Source organism: Prionailurus viverrinus, chromosome B2, assembly GCF_022837055.1.
Source record: "Prionailurus viverrinus isolate Anna chromosome B2, UM_Priviv_1.0, whole genome shotgun sequence".
Lineage (NCBI taxonomy): Eukaryota > Metazoa > Chordata > Mammalia > Carnivora > Felidae > Prionailurus > Prionailurus viverrinus.
Genome location: NC_062565.1, coordinates 34,065,026 through 34,082,107, shown reverse-complemented (window position 1 = coordinate 34,082,107; position 17,082 = coordinate 34,065,026). Strand labels below are relative to the sequence as shown.

Below are 17,082 nucleotides of genomic sequence, written 5' to 3'. Positions count from 1 at the left end.
CGGTTAAGCATCAACTCTTGATGTCTGCTCAGGTCATGATCTCAGGGTTCATGAGATTGAGCCCCGCATGGGGCTCTGAGCTAACAGTGAGGAGCCTGCTTGGGTTTCTCTCTCTCCTCTCTCTCTGCTCCTCTCCCACTCTTTCTTAAAATAAATAAACTTGAAAAATGTTTTATAGGTGCTGCCAATCTTCCCTCTATGGAGACTATGTCCATTTATACTCCTACCAACAACATGAGAGTGCCTGTTTTTGCACACCCCTGCCAACACAATGTTATCAAACTTGTTAGTATTTGTTAATTTGGTAATTAAACAAACAGTATCTCACTTAGTTTGAATTTATATTTCTCTATGAATGAAATTAAGCATCTTCTCATATGTTTGTTTTTAAAGTAATCTCTACACCCAACATGGGGCTTGAACTCACGATCCAGAGATCAAGAGTTGTACACTCTACCACCTGAGCCAGCCAGGCGCCCCCTAGCATCTTTTCATATGTCTCAGAGGCCTTTCTTTCTCTATGGATTTCCTTTGCCCATTTTCCTAACAGGTTGCTGACATTTTACTCACTGATTTATAGGTGTTCTTTATTTATTAAGGAAACTAGTTCTCTGATTATGCCACACCTTTTTTCACATGGTTGACTTAAAGTGTTTTATGGTTTTTGCCCCAGGAAGAAAATTTTAAGATGTATACATAGTAAGATTTTTCATTTTTTATCTGATAGACTCTAAGTTTTGTATATGCTGCATGAAAACTAGAAAGTTTTGTGTATACAATACACTTCGGTCTATCTATCCACTTTATATAAAAATCTTTCCCCATGTGTTTCTTCTAGTTCTTTAAAAAATTTTTTTTAAGTTTATTCATTTTTGAGAGAGAGAGAGAGAGAGAGAGACAGAGCGTGAGTGGAGGAGGGGCAGAGGGAGAGGGAGACACAGAATCCAAAGCAGTCTCTGGGATCTGAGCTGTCAGCACAGAGCCCGACACAGGCCTAAAACCCACGAACCTCGAGATCATGACCTGAGCCAAAGAAGTCGGACCCTTAACCGACTGAGTCACCCAGGTGTCCCAAGTTCTTTTTTTTTTAAACATTGTATAAATATATCAAGTATATCCATTGTCCTGTTGATGAACACTATTTCGTTTCCAAGTTTTTGTTATTGCTGCAGTGAAAATGCATAGGAGTCTGTATAATTTAAAGGGTCTCACTTTAGGGTGTGTGTCAGGTTGGCTTCTCCAGTAAATACATTTGGAGGTTTACGTGCAGGACACTCACTAGGGAGTGCTCTTTGGTACAACAGCTGTAAGGAATTGGAAAGAAGCAGGATGGTATGGAGAGAAGTTAAACTGCATTGCAGTTACAACAGAAGCCTCAACTCTGGAGCTGGGGTGATTCTTCAGGCTGTCCCAAACTATTTCAGGGTAGGCACGCCTGGGTGGCTCAGTCGGTTAAGCGTCCAACTTCAGCTCAGGTCATGATCTCACTGTTCCTGAGTTCAAGCCCCACGTCAGGCTCTGCCCCACTGACAGCTCGGAGCCCGGGGTCTGTTTCAGATTCTGTCTCCTTCTTTCTCTCTGCCCCTCCCCTGCTTGTGCTCTCTCTCTCTCAAAAATAAACATACATTAAAAAAAATTAAAAACGAAACTAGTTCAGGGTAGCTTGGCTTCATAGCCCAGTGTTAGCTATAGGCTACCCCTGGGGGTGTGCTTATCCTGGGCAAGGCAACTCCTTTGAGCAAGAGCACTTTCCTGAGAGGAAGTCAGCTGTGAGCCCAGCAGCCATGGAAACTAGTGCCTGGGTTCTGGGCGGTAGAACCTCTTGGAAGCTCCACAGCTTCCATAGGCACAGTCACATTTTCCCTTTTTTTTAATTTTTTTTTTTAATTTTTTTTTTTAGACAGAGGGAGACAGAGGATCCAAAGCAGGATCCAGGCTCCAAACTGTCAGCACAGAGCCCAACACCAGGCTCAAACCCATGAACCAGGAGACCATGACCTAAGCCGAAGTCAGACGCTCGACTGAGCTCTTCAGGCACCCCTAGCTTTTCTAGGTTTTGCCAACTTGTTTTTCAAGTGGATTATACCAATTTCTATTCCCTTCTCAGCATATAAGAATTTGTACTGCTATTCTTTCTGTCGACATTTTGTATGTTGGTCTTCCATACTATTTTCTGGGATATTTCCATAGATCCTTCTTGAGGTGCAAAAATGATCTCTTTGATGGTGTCTAACCTGTTTTGTTTTGTTTAACTCTTTTTTTCCCCCTTTTTGTCCCTTGGAAGTTCCAGGTATTTCTTTTAAAATGTTTCTTTTTGGGGGGCTTAGTTGGTTAAGCGTCTGACTTTAGCTCAGGTCATGATCTCGCAGTTCATGAATTCAAGCTCCACATCAGGCTCTCTGCTGTCAGCAGAGCCCCCTTCAGATCCTCTGTCTTCCTCTTTCTCTGTCCCTCCCCCACTCTCACTCACTCACTCTCTGAAAAATAAATAAACATTAAAAAAAAATGTTCCTTTTCTTGGGGGTGTCTGGGTGACTCAGTTGGTTGAGTGTCCTTGATTTCTGCTCAGGTCATGATCCCAGGTTGTGGGATGGAGCCCCACGTTGGGCTCTGTATTGAGTGTGGAGCCTACTTGGGATTCTCTCTCTCTCTAATAAATAAAAATAAAATAAATACAATGTTCATTTCTTTCTTAGAAAACAAACTGCTCCTTATAGTGTTGATTTTTTCTTTGTATTTTTTAAAAATATAAAAGTTATTTATGATTTTACTTTTTTATGTAATCTGTACTCCCAGTGTAGGGCTCAAACTCATGACCCCGAGATCAAGAGTTTCATGCTCTCCTGACAGAGCCAGGCAGGCGCCTTTATTTATTTATTTACTTACTTACTTTTTTTTTTTTTTTTTTTAATTTATTTTTGAGACAGAGAGAGACAGAGCATGAGCAGGGGAGGGGCAGAGAGAGGGGGAGACACAGAATCTGAAGCGGGCTCCAGGCTCTAAGCTGTCAGCACAGAGCCCAACGCGGGGCTCGAACTCACGGAGTGTGAGATCATGACCTGAGCTGAAGTCAGACACTCAACCAACTGAGCCACCCAGGCGCCCCTATTTATTTCTTATAATGTATTCAAGTTATATTTTTGGATGTCCTGGGGGTTCTAATTTCATTGGTTGTTATGGCTACGTATTTTCATGCAGGATTATTTTCTTCATTTTTATAATTTTGTGGGAATTCTCAACTGCCAGTATGTGTCCTCCAGAAAGGTTTTGCATGTTTCTTCCAGGCTCCCCAGGGATATTACCAGCCTGAGACCCCATTTCTTCCTTCCTTCCTTTCTTCTTCCTCCCTCCCTCTCTCTCTCTTCCTTCCTTCCCTTCCTTCCTACCTTCCTTCCTTCCTTCCTTATAAGCTCCATACCCAATGTGGGGCTTAAATTCATGACCCTGAGATTAAGAGTCACATGCTCCACTGACTGAGTCAGCCAGGCACCCCTCTCTTTGTATTTTTTCTCTCTCTCTTCCTTCCCTCCTTCGTATTTATTTATTTTGAGAGAGAGAGAGAGAGAGAGCGAGAGCGAGCTTGAGTAGGGGAGGGGCAGAGAGAGAGGGAGAGAGAGAATCCTAAGCAGGCTCCACACTGTCAGTGCAAGAGCCCCTAACATGGGGCTTGATCCCAGGAACCATGAGATCATGACCGCAGCCAAAATCAAGAGCTTAGTTGGCTGAGCCACCCAAGCACCCCTTTCTTTCTTTCTTTTTCAAAAAAAATAATTTCAGAAGTTTTAAAGAACTATCACAACGATAGTATCTTCTAATTCTCTTAAGGTTGCTTTCTTCTCTTTTAGTCTAAATATTTGATTCACTTATTGTCCTGAGCATCATTAAAAGGAGATTGGGTGACTATTGCTCCCTAAGTTTTGCTCACAGGTAAAAAGCAGATGGCCTAAGGCCCTGGAACAGTATGCCTCATTCTAGCAGAGTGACCCCAGCCACACTTGCTAATCTCTCATTTTGCCTCACCTGCAAAACGGGCAGGTGATAGTATTTACCTTAGGGTAGTGGTGAGAATTAAGAGGTGATGTATATAGAATGCCTGGCTCAAAATAGGTGCTTAATAAAGAATATCACTTAGTGATAGCAATAATAAGGTGCCAGAGCGAAGAGATGCTATCTCTTTACGGCACCAGAAGCCAGGTAACAATAGAAAGCTGGTGGGGTGCCTGGTTGGCTCAGTTGGTAGAACATGGGACTCTTGATCTTGGTGTTCTAAGTTTGAGACCCACACTGGGTGTCAAGATTACATTAAAAATAAAATCTTACAAAAATAAAGAAAACTGGTACTGAGACTTACCTTCTCCTCCCTGAACTGAGTGTTATTTAGTTTTTTGGTATCCTCTGTCCTTACCTCTTTAGCCCTGGGAAGAGGACTGGCCTTTAACAGCTGAGCTAGTCTTCAACTATTTTTCTACCGCCTAGTGTGTGGGAAAGGAGAGGGAAGTGAGAAAAAGAAATCAAGCAGATCAGCAAGCAAGGCGATCAATTTCAGAGATGCCCCTGTTCCAAGCATTCCTCTTCCTGCTCCTCACTTCCTCCTGTTCCCCTGAGACTGTCACTCTCCTGGCTGAGATGAACCTCATGGGACTTGACAGTTCAGATCACTCTGGCCAGTAACAGAGAAAACCGGGAGGCAAGTGTCACACTTAACCATCACCATAAGCTTGAGCCTCCTGGGGCCGCTCCCCTCCAGCGGGTGTCTGCACTTTGTGTTGGTTAATCGCTGGCTCTGGGCTCCTGGTTTCTGCAGCGTCGGTGGAGGTTCGAGAGATGCTGGCCACCAGATGATACCATTTCCCACACGGCCCCAGGGGTGAGAGTGTCTGCCCCGCTACTGATGTCTGGATGACCTCCGCTTTCCCCCTTTTGATCTTTCAGTCCTTCCAAAGCTTTTGTAACAACTTCCTGTAGTAAATTCCCCGTTTTGAAATTCTTAGGGGTGTCTGCTTTCCTGGCTAGATAAGCACCGAGCTGGCCTCACGGCGGCCCAGCCCACTGGCTGCTGAGGGCTGGGCGCTCCTGGGGCCTCTGTGAAGATGGCACCTCTGCAAGCAGAGGAGAAAACTGGGGTGTCGGCTGAGGAAAGTCCTGGTCGCTTGTGTGGGTGGTCAAAACTGGACAGCAAACGACAGGTTTTTGGCTTTGCATTTCCACACACCACTCAAGGCCCTTCTGAGACCCTCCAGGCCCTCCTCACACCACCCTGGTTTGTACCGTGACACCAAGGGGGCGTGTATGTCCTTTCTGCCGCCTCCCGCCCCCCCCCCCCCACCGGCCCCACGCCGGTACCCCTGATGTTCCTTGCAGGACGGGGATGGCATCTTCTCGCTCCTCCGCCCCCGCTCACTGACGGATGGTGGGCAGGGTGGGGGATGGGGAAAGATGGGCAGCTCTCACAAGGCAGAATCAACTCTCCTGGCCTGTACCCCAAAGTCTCACTTGCCCAGCCAAGTTTCCCACTTCGTGCGCTGGACATGGAGGAGGGGGAGGGGTCTGGTCAGCCGCCTGGGAAAAACACGTAAATAACTGAGTCAGCCTAAACCAACTCTTAAATATTTAATTCCCATTTATTTAAAGTTCTGTCAGTCTGTGTACACTATTTATATTAAAAACACAGGAAGCTGGGGCTCCTAGCAAAAATATACATTTCGATTTTGGAGATTGTTCAGACACTGAGAAGAGCTATATCCTCAGCACCAGACCTGGGTGGGGGGTGGGGGCCGGGGGTCAGGCACAGCGTCTCTCCCTTTACAGCGTTGGCTCAAAGGGAGCACCCCAACCCCAATCCTTGGTCAGCCGAGGGTGGGGGTGGGAGAGGGAAGTATCTTGTCAGTAGAGAATGAGCTCAGGGCATGGAAGGCAGGGGCAGATGGACGGGACCCAGGAAGCCTGGGCTCTGGCCTCAGGCCTTCCCCAACCTTTCTCATAGACCCTCACCAAGTCCCTCGCCCTTCCAGGCCAGTCTCTTTCCTGGAGAAGCAGCCTGGGTGGGCTCTCGGCCTTCCTGCTCAGACACAGCATCCAAGCTGGGCTTCAGCCCCTCTTCCCAGGCTTAGTGCTTCATGTGGGAGGAGCGGGACTGGGCCTGGCATGGTCTCTGGTCACCAGAAGCTGCACAGGGTCAGTGACCAGCCGGGCCAAACACGGGAAGGGGAGGGCGGCAGAACTGTTGGGACGAATGGACGTCACACTGAGCAGTCACACGTGAGCAGGTGCTGGGCTGGCTCAGCTGACCCCTGGCCACCAAGGGATCTGGCCCAGCTCTGCCCATCTGCCTGTAGGCCCCTCTAGCCCATCTGTCTCAGGGAACCAGGTAAAGGGAACCAGGGTGTGGAACCAGGTAAAGTGAGTCAGTGCTTGTGTGTGTGGAGTGGCAGCTCCAGGGAGTGTGTGTGTGGGGACGTGGGCTTCAGCTGGGCTCCTGGATGCATCTGAGGCCGGGTCCTGGCACTGAGTGGAGAAATAGGAGTCATGGTCAGTGGCTGCTGCAGAGTGGGAGTAGGGGGGATGGGTGCCGATGACACCAAGGCCTGGGGTCAGAATTAAGTACACCGCCTGCTGCCTTCCCTGCCAACCTCTGCCTCCCTCGAGGCTTGCTTCTCTTCAGTGGGGGTCCCACCTGGAGGGACGCCCACCTCCTTCCAGGCTGGGGGTGTCCCCCAGCGGCCAGCGCAGGGGACCATCAGTGACACTGACCTGGAAGACTGGTGAAAAGAAGAACAGAGAGGGCATTGGTATCAGTGGGGCTGGGACGTGCTGCTGGAGAGGGGTTGGCTGGGTAGGGGAGGGCGGTGATAGTCTGGGGGAGTGACTCGGTGACTCGGGCTATTGCTGCAGTCAGCCCAGGCCCTGCGTGGCTTCCCCAGGAAGCCTGGCCCAGAGAACTTAGTGTTTCTTTGGATGGCCCAAATCCTTTGCTGTGAAGACAGGAGAAGTGAGGCCCCTACCCCTGCAGGTGACTGTTGGTACAGAGGGCAGGCCCATTCCTCCTGCTCCTTGGGGGACAGGGGACGGGGCGGACAAAGGCAGAGGACCCGTTCCATGCTGCTGGTGAAGTAACACAAACTGTCTCACAAAAGGAGGGACAGACACAGGGATGGGGAGAGAGAAGGGGAGGGAGGGAGTGAGGAAGAGGCAAACCTACAGAGAGAAAGGAAGAGAGGGAGCGCAAGGAAATTAGAGAAGAAAGAGGGACTGAGACCGAGCACGAGGAAGAAGGGAGCGCAGGGAGCAGAGCAGGGGCGAGAGACTGCGTGTCTGAGCGCAGGATGGGATTCCACGGCTCCCGGTGCGGCTCCGGGCGCGGTGTGATGCCAAGCGGCGCCGGCGCTCAGGGCTGCGTTCCGGGCTGCTCTCCGGAAAAGTCCCGTGGGTGGTGCCTATCCCTGCTCTGTCCGCCTGCCCCTGGAGGCCCCAGGCGCACACCCTCAGTACATGTCCTTGTAGATCTCCTGGAGCAGCGGGTGCAGTGAGGTCTCCGTCTCGGTCTTCTTGATGCGCTGCATCATCTGGGCGTGCTCGGTGACCAGCTGCCGCAGGTCGGCCATCTTCTGCAGCAGCTTGGGGAAGAGGTACTGGGCGTAGGGGTGGTTGGCCTGCAGGTGGAACTCGAGGGCACGCAGGATGGTGTCCTGGATGGCCTCCACCTGGGGAACGTTTATGAGGCCTGGCCGGTCTGTGGGGACACAGGGCAGAGGTGTGGGAGGGGGCAGGCATGCATGGGGACATAACGGGGTCAGAGGAGCTCCCTTACCCCTACCCTACCCTGTGTGGGTGACTCGGCCCGGGGGACAGCAGACCTATTGCTGTGATGGACCCAAGCCCTGGCCTGTCGGTGACTGCCCCACTGAGTATTCTAGTGTCTCCACCCCGGGTCCTGGCCCATCTCCTTTGCTTTTTTTGTTTTTTCTTCTGAAAAAGGCAGTATCCTATCAGGGTTAAGAGACTCGCTGCCTGGATTCAACTCCCATCGCTACCACAGACTAGCGATGAGGCTATGGGCAGGCCACTCAGCCTCTCTGACTTCAGTTTCCTCACCTGTAAAATGGGGTAACAGAAGCACCTTCTGCACAGGGTTGTTGTGAGGATCAAATGAGTTATACTCTAGGAAACAGAACAGTACCTGGCATGAAGTAAGTTCTGTGGCACTGTTAGCATGAGTACTGTATCTATTGTATCGGAATCTGAAAAACGCAGGCCAAGGATGGAAAATTTCTCTACCATCAGAAATAATCCCCATTAAGGGGCACCTGGGTGGCCCAGTCGGTTAAGCGTCCAACTCTTGATTTTGGCTCAGGTCATGATCTCATGGTTCGTGAGTTCGAGCCTCGCATCGGGCTCCACACTGACAGCACCGAGCCTGCTTGGGGTTCTCTCTCTCTCTCTCTCTCTCTCTCTCTCTCTCTGCCCCGACCCGCTCGTTCTCTTTCTCTCTCTCAAAGTAAATACATAAACTTCAAAAAAAAAAAAGGAAATAATTCCCATTAACATATCGGCACATTCCTTTTCAGTCTTTTTTCTCTCCTCTCCATCTATAAGACAGAGCCGGTCCTCCACGTACAGTTAGTGCCTCGTGTGTTCCACTGCCATCATCACATGGACACTTCCCCATGCTGCTCCAGCTTAGGCTTGGCGCCCTGCAGTGAGGGCCCAACCCCCAGAAGGGCTGGGTGTGTGGGGCAGGCCTACCTGCCCCACCCTCACTTACCTCCACAAAGAATGATGGCCGCAATGAAGAGAGCCAGGTCACTGTCATCAAGTTCCAGGGCATTGAACTTGACAGCAAACTCAAACTTGGGCTCGATGATGTCACTGAAGGGCTTTCGGAGGCTTCGCAGGAACTCACGGGTGACAAAACCAGTGCCGTTGGCCACCAGCAACCCGTCCTTGTTGACAATGGAGGCCAGCATGGCAAAGATGGCCTCATGCACACCATACTTGAGAAGTGTCACCTGGTCGTTGAGGAAGAGGTTGCTGAAGCTGGGTATGCTCTTGGCGAACTCGGTGAGCTCACGCACAGTCTCTACTGTGGTGCACTGGCAGCGGTAGAAGACATGCACGCTGATCTCCTTGTAGGGTGGCAGGCCGTTCACCAGCTGCTTCCACACCAGGCCCTTCTCTGCTTGCCACAATGTCTCGATGTCGTGGATCACAAAGGGCTGAAAACCAGGCCCCGTTAGAGGCCAGGCCTTGGGGGACCCCCGCCCGTATGCTCCCCAGACCCCCTGCCTGTACCATGAAGTTAGGGGAGGGAGGAGGCCCGGTTCTCCCAGAAGTCAGGCAGGTGGCAGCAGGGCCCAGAGCCTGCGACCGCCAGGCCGAGCAGTGACACTCACCGCCGTGTGACTGGCCTTGCCGGTGAGGATGCCGCGGGCCTTCTTTTTGGTCATGTTGAAGTTTTTCAGGTAGGCGTTGTAGATGTGCTTGGAGAAGGCCTTCAGGTCGGCCACCTGCGGGTTGTGCTGATTCCCCTCGCTTGCTGTCAGCCCTGCCACCAGCTTCCTCTTCTCGGCCTCTGGCATCCGGCCAAAGCGAATGGCTGTATTGTGGGGTGGGGGTGAAGGAGAGGTCATCGAGGAGCCCAGGCAGGGGCTAGCACCTCTGACCTCCTTGTCCCACTACAGCTACATGGGTCAAAATGGAAACATACTTTTTGACCTCAGGACCCTCAGAAGCTCTAGAGCCACAACGTTGGACATGTTGGGGAACTCCTCCGGAATGTAAGCTCCGAGGGGACAGGGATTCTGTCTTGTTCACAGTGCCTGGCACACAAGGGCTCTAACTCATGGAGTTGACTGAGCCACTGTGGCTGGAAGGCGGTGCAGTGTGACAGGTAGGAAGACGGTCTCTGGTGTCAAAGGCCTGTACTCGAGTTCCAGCTTGGCAGCTTACTAGCCATGTGACTTAAGGCAGGCTATTTCACCTTTATTCATAAGAAAAATGGGCCAATACTTCAACCTCACTGGATTGTCAAAACAGTCGTGAGACTGACGCGTTGCCCGCTGTGCTAAGGCAGCTTCAAAACAATTAAATAAGAATGTTCACACGGTAAGCACTCAAAAACTAGTCATTAGTGATGGAACAGGATACAAATCTCGCTTCTCTAAAAGAAAAGGTGAGAAGAATGGAGTTGGCCCTGGGATCTCCTAAGAAATCCCCTCAGCCCACCCAAGCAATGGAGCCCAGGCATTTACAGACTGAGGGGAGGGATCAAACCCCAGACGTGTCAGGCCCCAGCACCTAGGAAATGTTTCAGATGGAGGGCTTGGGTCCTGCCACCATCTAAAATGTAAGAGAGGGTAGCTGTGGGTGAAGACCTTTAAACAAGAAGGCTCCCCCTTGTCCCCTGGGGGTGGATGACCCAGATAGGCAAAGAGGGGGCAGGTGGGCCGCAAAATCCTACTGTATGGGGTCTGAAGACAAGACTGAGGGAGGCCTGGCGTGCAGGGCAGGCTCTGACTCCCAGGAGTGGCCGGCCTCCAGGAAATTCCAGCCTGGCTTCTGGCAGCTGACACATATGGTCACTTGCTGGCTCCTGCCCGCCTTCGATAACCAAGAAGGGCTGAGGTGATCCCAGGCTTTGGCAGTGGCTTTTCACACTCTGTCAGGCCATCTGAGACAGGCTTGAGGTTCTAGGAGTGATGTTTCCAACACTACTGGAGCTGGGGTCCGTTCCCAGTTCCCTTCTGGGCCACAGAGGCTAAGCCTCAGGTACTGAGAGGTGGTGACTGCCCTAGACCCGGGACCCGGGACCCGGGAGCCGAGACCCATGTGGGCGCTGAGCAGCCTGGGGAAGGCAGGTCTTAGGCCGGCTGGTACTGTGACACGTGTGCAGTGCCTGCTGCGTGCCAGGCACTGCTCTGAGGGCACTCCCTTTCTGGGCTCCCGGGAGCCTGGTTCCAGGCTGTGTGGAGGGAGCCAGCACCCCCTGTGCCTTGCCCGGGTCGGCTCTCACCATTATGCGACATGCCCAGGGCCACACATTTCTGGAAGCGACAGTACTGGCACTTGTTGCGGTTCTTCTTCTGGATCTTGCAGATCCGCTCACACTTCTCATATTCCAGCTTCATGCGGATCGTCCGACGGAAGAAGCCCTGAGGGACGGTGAGGAGGTGAGGAAAAGCCATGAGAAAGGGAGAAAGTTGGGAATCCTGCTCTGCCCAATGGGTTACGTCAGGGGCCCCAGTTACGTGTAAGGATGTAAAAATCCCTGAGCTCTGGAAGTAATGCAGGGAAATTTTTTTGGAGGGGAGAGGGAGAAGGAAAATAAATAACTCGAAAACTTTTGAAATATATATTTATATATCTTAATTATTTATTACAAATTTTTTTAAATGTTTATTTTTGAGAGAGGGAGAGAGACACACACACAGAGGAGAGCAGGGGAAGGGCAGAGAGTAAGACAGAGAGAGAGAGAGAGAGAGAGAGAGAGAGAGAGAGAATCCCAAGCAAACTTCGGGACGTTATTTATTTTACATGCTTCTTTGTTAGTTTGGTAACATAAAATTGTATCCTGGATAACCTGATTTATTCATAAATGTATCTGGTTCTGTGTATTTTCCAGGCAGTGGTTTAATAAAATGATATGTGAGGGGTGCCTGGGTGGCTCAGTCAGTGGAGCGTCTGACTCTTAATTTCGGCTCAGGTTATGATCTCATGGTTCGTGAGTTCGAGCCCCGAGTCAGGCTCTGTGCTGACAGTGCCGAGCCTGCTTGGGATTCTCTCTCTTCCTCTCTCTCTCTCTCTCTGCCACTCCCCTGCTGGTGCTCACTTGCTCTCGTTCTCTCTCTCAAAATAAATAAATAAACTTAAAAACATATATGTGACATTTTGATGGGCGTGCAGTTGGGAGGACAATCCCAAAAGCACGACTGGAAAAAGAAATGTCAGAGAGCCCCTTTCAGGCCTTGACATGCTGGAAGCTCTGATGTCAGGAGATGGTTCAGCCCAAGACCCTCATTCTGTCCTGCTGGTCTTCTACAGCTGTGTCCCCAGGGGTGCCAGCAGCCAGACAGCCCATGTGAGCGGCTGGGGTGGCGCCCAGCAGGGCAGGCCTGACGAGGGACCAGCAGGGCAGGCCTGACGAGGGACCAGCAGGACCCAGAGTGGAGGCCTGGAATGGGCCCAAGGGCCTGGCTGCCTCCCAGGTGGGAATTCCAATGGAGGCACTGTCAGGGCCCGGCCTCTCTGGCAGCTCAACTCACCATGTAATCACAGCCCCGACTGCCAGCCCCCACTCGCCATGGCCCCTACCTTGCACCCCTCGCATGCGTGAACACCGTAGTGGAAGCCTGATGCCTTGTCCCCGCACACACGGCACTCCATGTTGAGGCTGCCACACGAGGCCCCGTCACAGCCCATCTGCAACTGGTCCAGCAGCGAGGGTGGTGAGGAGCTCTGGGAGAGGTCTGCAGACACACAACATAGGGGTGGCTTCACACGCTGCCAGGACTGGGGCCAGGGGAGGTGGACAGAGCCTGTGGGGGCAGAGCAGGCGGTGGGAAGAGCCCATGTTTCTGAATCATACAGCCCTCAGCTCAGACACTTGAGGGCTATGTGCCTCAAGGAGTCGACCTCTCTGAGGATTGCTTTCTTCATCTAGAACGTGGGGCTTCTCTAGGAGGATGGCAAAAAGTTTCCAAAGCATTTCCCCAGATCTGACATACAGCAGGCGTTTGGGAAATGGCAGCTCTACTCTCCAGGGTAAGTCAGAGCATTCCTGGGCTGAGCTCACCGCTGGGGAGGAGAGAGAGGGTGTGTGCGTGTGAGTGTGTGTTGGGAGAAGCGACTACGTTTTGGGAAGAAGGGAGCAAGAGGGAGGAAGCAGACGGAATTTTTTTAGACCATCTTTGGGAAGTAGCTCTCTTAGCTTAAGAGGCTCCACTGTGTGGGCCACGTGGGGTTGTGTGAAATGTGTTTTGTGGACACTGAATTAGTGCAGACCTCTGCAGAGCTGCCCTTCACCCCCCTCTGCTGGGAAATGTGATTCCTGCCTGGACTCCGGAGATGCTGTAAGGGATCACTCAAGAAGCTCAGATCCATTCTCACAAAACTTCTTGCTCAAGAACAAAGAATGCAGGTATCAGTCATGTTGACTGGGAAGCATACTGAACTTCCCCAAGTTTTTTTCTATTAAATGTACAAGATGTTCGAACCAGGCGTTGTGAGCGTAAGCGCGGAAAGCACTCGGCCGTGGCAATGACTTCAGGGTGTATGTGCTGCCAGATGACTTAGTAAGAATTTCCGGGAGTCCCTTCTGAATCTCTCCCTTGGGCACTCAGAAACGAACCCTTCCCGGGGAAAAGGGACGTGCCCCGAGCCCCAGTCTCCCAGCCCAGGGCCAGCTGCATGGCCCCACGTGCCATCTGGCCTGCCATGCCGGCCTGCCAATCTGCTCTATTCTCTGCTCTCTTTCCTGATGACCAAGCAACCTCATCGGCGGCACAGGCCAAATCCCCAGACCGGAGAAACAGTGGCTCAGAGCAGGATGGTACCTTAGGGAGACTCAGACCATGGAGATGAGCCCAGATTTAACATTTCCCAGGCTGCTGTTCCTACCTCTACGTAATACAGATTTAGGCCACTCCACAACATATCTTGATTTCCCTCCCATGGAGTAACCCACCTTCCCAGACCAAGGTGCACTCCACTCTTCCCACACCTTCCTCAGCTCTCCCTCGGGTCCTAGGAGTGACAGCAGAAGAGGCTTCAGCTAGACCCCATCTCGGCCACAGGGAGGGGCGCACAAGCACCAGACCAGACCCCAGCAGGGAGGACCGAGTGGCCTGCTGCGATCCTGGGCTGGTGACACAAGGGCAGGGGTGACACAAGTCCCTGGTTCCTAAAATGGCTTGTCTTGTCCCAGAGACTTAGCTCCTAACCTTCTGTCATTCCACGGGGTGGAAGCACCCACCTCAGCCCACAGATGGGGGCGAGTGGGCTCCCTTCCTCTCCTGCGCACAGGGCTGTAGGGGAGCCTCCAGCCGTGGAGGGCAAAGCCACTTTGGTTTTCTTCCTGGCCTTTTGTCACCACACGACAGACTACGTGTGTTTACTCAGTGTTGGGCGCCCTCCACCAGAACGTAAGGGCCACGGCACAGGAGCTCTGCCACCAGGGTGCTGCTGGATGGGGAGCCGGCACTCAGTGACTCTGGAATAAGCAGTCCTTAAGGTCCCTGGGCATCCTGAGCTCAGCGTGAACTGGCTGGAGGAGCTGGGCAATATCCACCACTCCTAGAGGCATTTTAATAGGGCAGGAGAACTCACAGGGTGAATTGCTGGGAGAAAACGAGACCTGCGCAGATGCCAGGCAGAAGGGTTTCCGGCACTTCCTACTATGATCTGTGTGGTCTGTATGCGTGCTCACTTTGTCACTTCTTGTAAGCAGTGTTATTTTTGTGGCTGACACGTCTGCCTCCTCTGCTAGACTTGGGACATCTCTAATCACGTTGTCTTTGGGTCTCAAAGCCCACCTCCACCACCGAGTCTTGTCCACAGTAACCAACCTCGTGGGTGGTGCCTTCCTTGTTTTCCCTTGTGACCCTGGAGGCTGGGCAGGTGTCTGGTCATTTGTACTGCAATGCCACCCTCTCTTTTCATTCAACAGACATGTGATGAGCACCAGCTGTGTGCAGGGTGGGATCGGACCCTGTCCTGGACTAGCTCAGGTAAGAATGAGGTAAGAAAACTGGAACCCAACATGGCGAGTGGCATCACTGGCTGAGGGGCAGGCAGATGACACAGGACTGTGAAGGAGCCACCACTCAGACATGAGACTGTCAGGGAGATTGCTTCCCTCTGGGCTCAAAGGTGAGAGCTTTGGGGGCGCCTGGGTGGCTCAGTTGGTTAAGAGTCTGACTTCAGCTCAGGTCATGATCTTACAGTTCATGAGTTCAAGCCCTGCATCGAGCTCTCTGCTGTCAGCACAGAGCCCACTTTAGATCCTCTGTTCCTCCCTCTTGCTGCCCCTCCCCTGCTCCTTCTCTCTCCCTCCCTCCCTCCCTCCCTCTCAAAATAAATAAATAAATTAAAAATAATAATAATTTAAAAAAATGAGAGCTTTGGAAGACCTCCAAATAGCTTCCAGATGCTCAGGAACAGCAGGCTTGAGAGTTAAGAATGTGACTCAGGAGCCATGTGGTCTGAGATCAAATTGGTGTCTTGGGCTCAAAACCCAGCTCTGCCCTCTGGGCCTCAGTTTCCTCCTCGGTAAAAGAGAGATGACAGGCATATCTATCTGAGAGTCATGGTGAAAAGTAATGGAATTACCACAGACAAAAGGCCTAGAACTTGGAAGAGGCACGGAACTATCAGTGTTAAGTTAGGAGGATGCCCGTCAGCAAGCTGCAATTCTGCCCTCTCCAAGCTGTGTACCCCACACAGGCAGGGACCTTCCTCTTTCTGGCTGATTGTACCCCTTCACCCACAGCTTCACAGAAATCCAAGGTTGTGGGGGAGGGGAGCGTCTCTGCTTATGAGACCCGGAGAGGCCCCAGGCCAAGACTAAGCGTCTCACTTCCCCTGGCCTGCCACCGGCCCTTGGGCCAGGGGCATCAGGATCACCCGGGAGACGCCAAGCTGCTCAAGCCCTCCTAGCCACCAAAACCACCTGAGCTCTGGGTCCTGAGGAGAGACCCTGGGTGTGCATCTCAAGGGAAGTGCTGCAAATGGGGACTGTGGAGAAACAGGCCCAGGAAGGTGTCAGGGCACTGGGAGATGGATGTCCTGCCCCCAGGTGGTGAACAGGCACAGCTGCAGAACTTGAAAGCAGTCAGCGAGGCTTGGTGGTAGCAGGCTAGTGAGACACAGGCACCCGCTGCCCATTTGAGGGGAATAAGAGAACAAAAAAACTGACCCAAGAGGCAGAAAGAGGCAGGGGAGATGAGGGGCTAGGGTGGGCAAAAGCGTATGCATTCTCCAGGGGGAGGTTTTGTGGCAGCGTGCATGTGTACCAGGGCTACTGAAGTGGTGGTGATTCGGGAGTGGGTTTTCTAAAGATAAAAGATAAAGAATCTGGTTTCTTCCTGGTTGACCACCTGGCTTAAGGGTTTATCCTTGAATCACCACCCTACCTAAAAGTAATGATGGCAGAATGCTCCGCGTTCTAGGGACCAGGTTCTGAAGGCCCCACAGCCTCACCATGAGCCATAGGGTTCCGAGAGGCCCTCCCATACCAGGAGTCCCAGCCTTGGTGTCCCTCAGGAATGCTGGGTGGAGCCATTAGGGCATGCCATTCCGAGGGCCGCCTGCCTGCACAGGGGGCCACTCTCCCAAGCCAGCGCAGCACAGCCCTCCTCCGGCTCCTCCTCTGTTCTCAGGAAACGACTTGCTCACCTGATGGCCATCATCTGGGCCCTGAGCCCCCGCCTCTGAACTTCCACTCCAGCTGCACCCTGCCTGACCTCCCAAACATCTTCTGAGGGTCTACCTCCACCTTTACCGCAGGGTGGGGGGGGGGGGAGAACCAGCATTTATCAGCCCCCCACTAAGAGCTTGTTAGTATCATTTCATATCACCTTGGAAGACAGAACTGACCCCATTTAAGATGAGGTTAAGGGATCTGCCCAAGGTCACCTAATACACGGTGGGACCAGGACTTGAACCTAAACCTGACTGCCCTGTAAAGACTGTGTATTTATATGAATAACAGCTCTTTTTTTGGGCACGCCTACTGTGTACCAGGCGCTCTGCTGGATACGTTGTACCATTAATCCCATGTGAACCTTAAATAACCCTTCAAGCAGGTCTACTTATCCTTTTATAGGTGAGGAAAGTGAGGTTCAGAAGGTTAAGTAACATGCTGACAGTGGCATTAACCAGATCGTTAATTTTGACATGTCCTGTTGGCCAGGCCATGATACCCATGGTACCCAGTTTTTGATCAAACACCAGTCTAGATGTTGCTGTGAAAGTATTTTTTAGATGTGATTAAAGTTTTAATTTAATTTTTTTATTTATTTATTTTGAGAGAGAGACAGAATGAGTGGGGAGAGGCAGAGAGTGAGAGAGAGAGAGAGAGAGAGAGAGAGA

General features: G+C 51.8%; 1 protein-coding gene across 5 annotated transcripts in view; it reads right to left on the bottom strand.

The window, feature by feature from the left end:
* Positions 1-5,602: 5,602 nt before the first annotated feature.
* The window catches only part of PPARD (peroxisome proliferator activated receptor delta), an 83,184-nt gene continuing 71,704 nt past the window's right edge, over positions 5,603-17,082 (bottom strand). For 4 of the 5 annotated variants that reach the window (XM_047860904.1, XM_047860903.1, XM_047860906.1 and 1 more), the window contains 5 exons: positions 12,307-12,530; positions 11,009-11,147; positions 9,390-9,592; positions 8,762-9,212; positions 5,603-7,729 (listed from right to left, as the gene is read on the bottom strand). In XM_047860904.1, coding sequence (XP_047716860.1) covers positions 7,482-7,729; positions 8,762-9,212; positions 9,390-9,592; positions 11,009-11,147; positions 12,307-12,530 — 1,265 coding nt within the window. In that variant the 3' untranslated portion in view covers positions 5,603-7,481. The remainder of the gene's footprint in view (positions 7,730-8,761; positions 9,213-9,389; positions 9,593-11,008; positions 11,148-12,306; positions 12,531-17,082) is intronic. The other variant, XM_047860907.1, reaches the window with a different exon arrangement.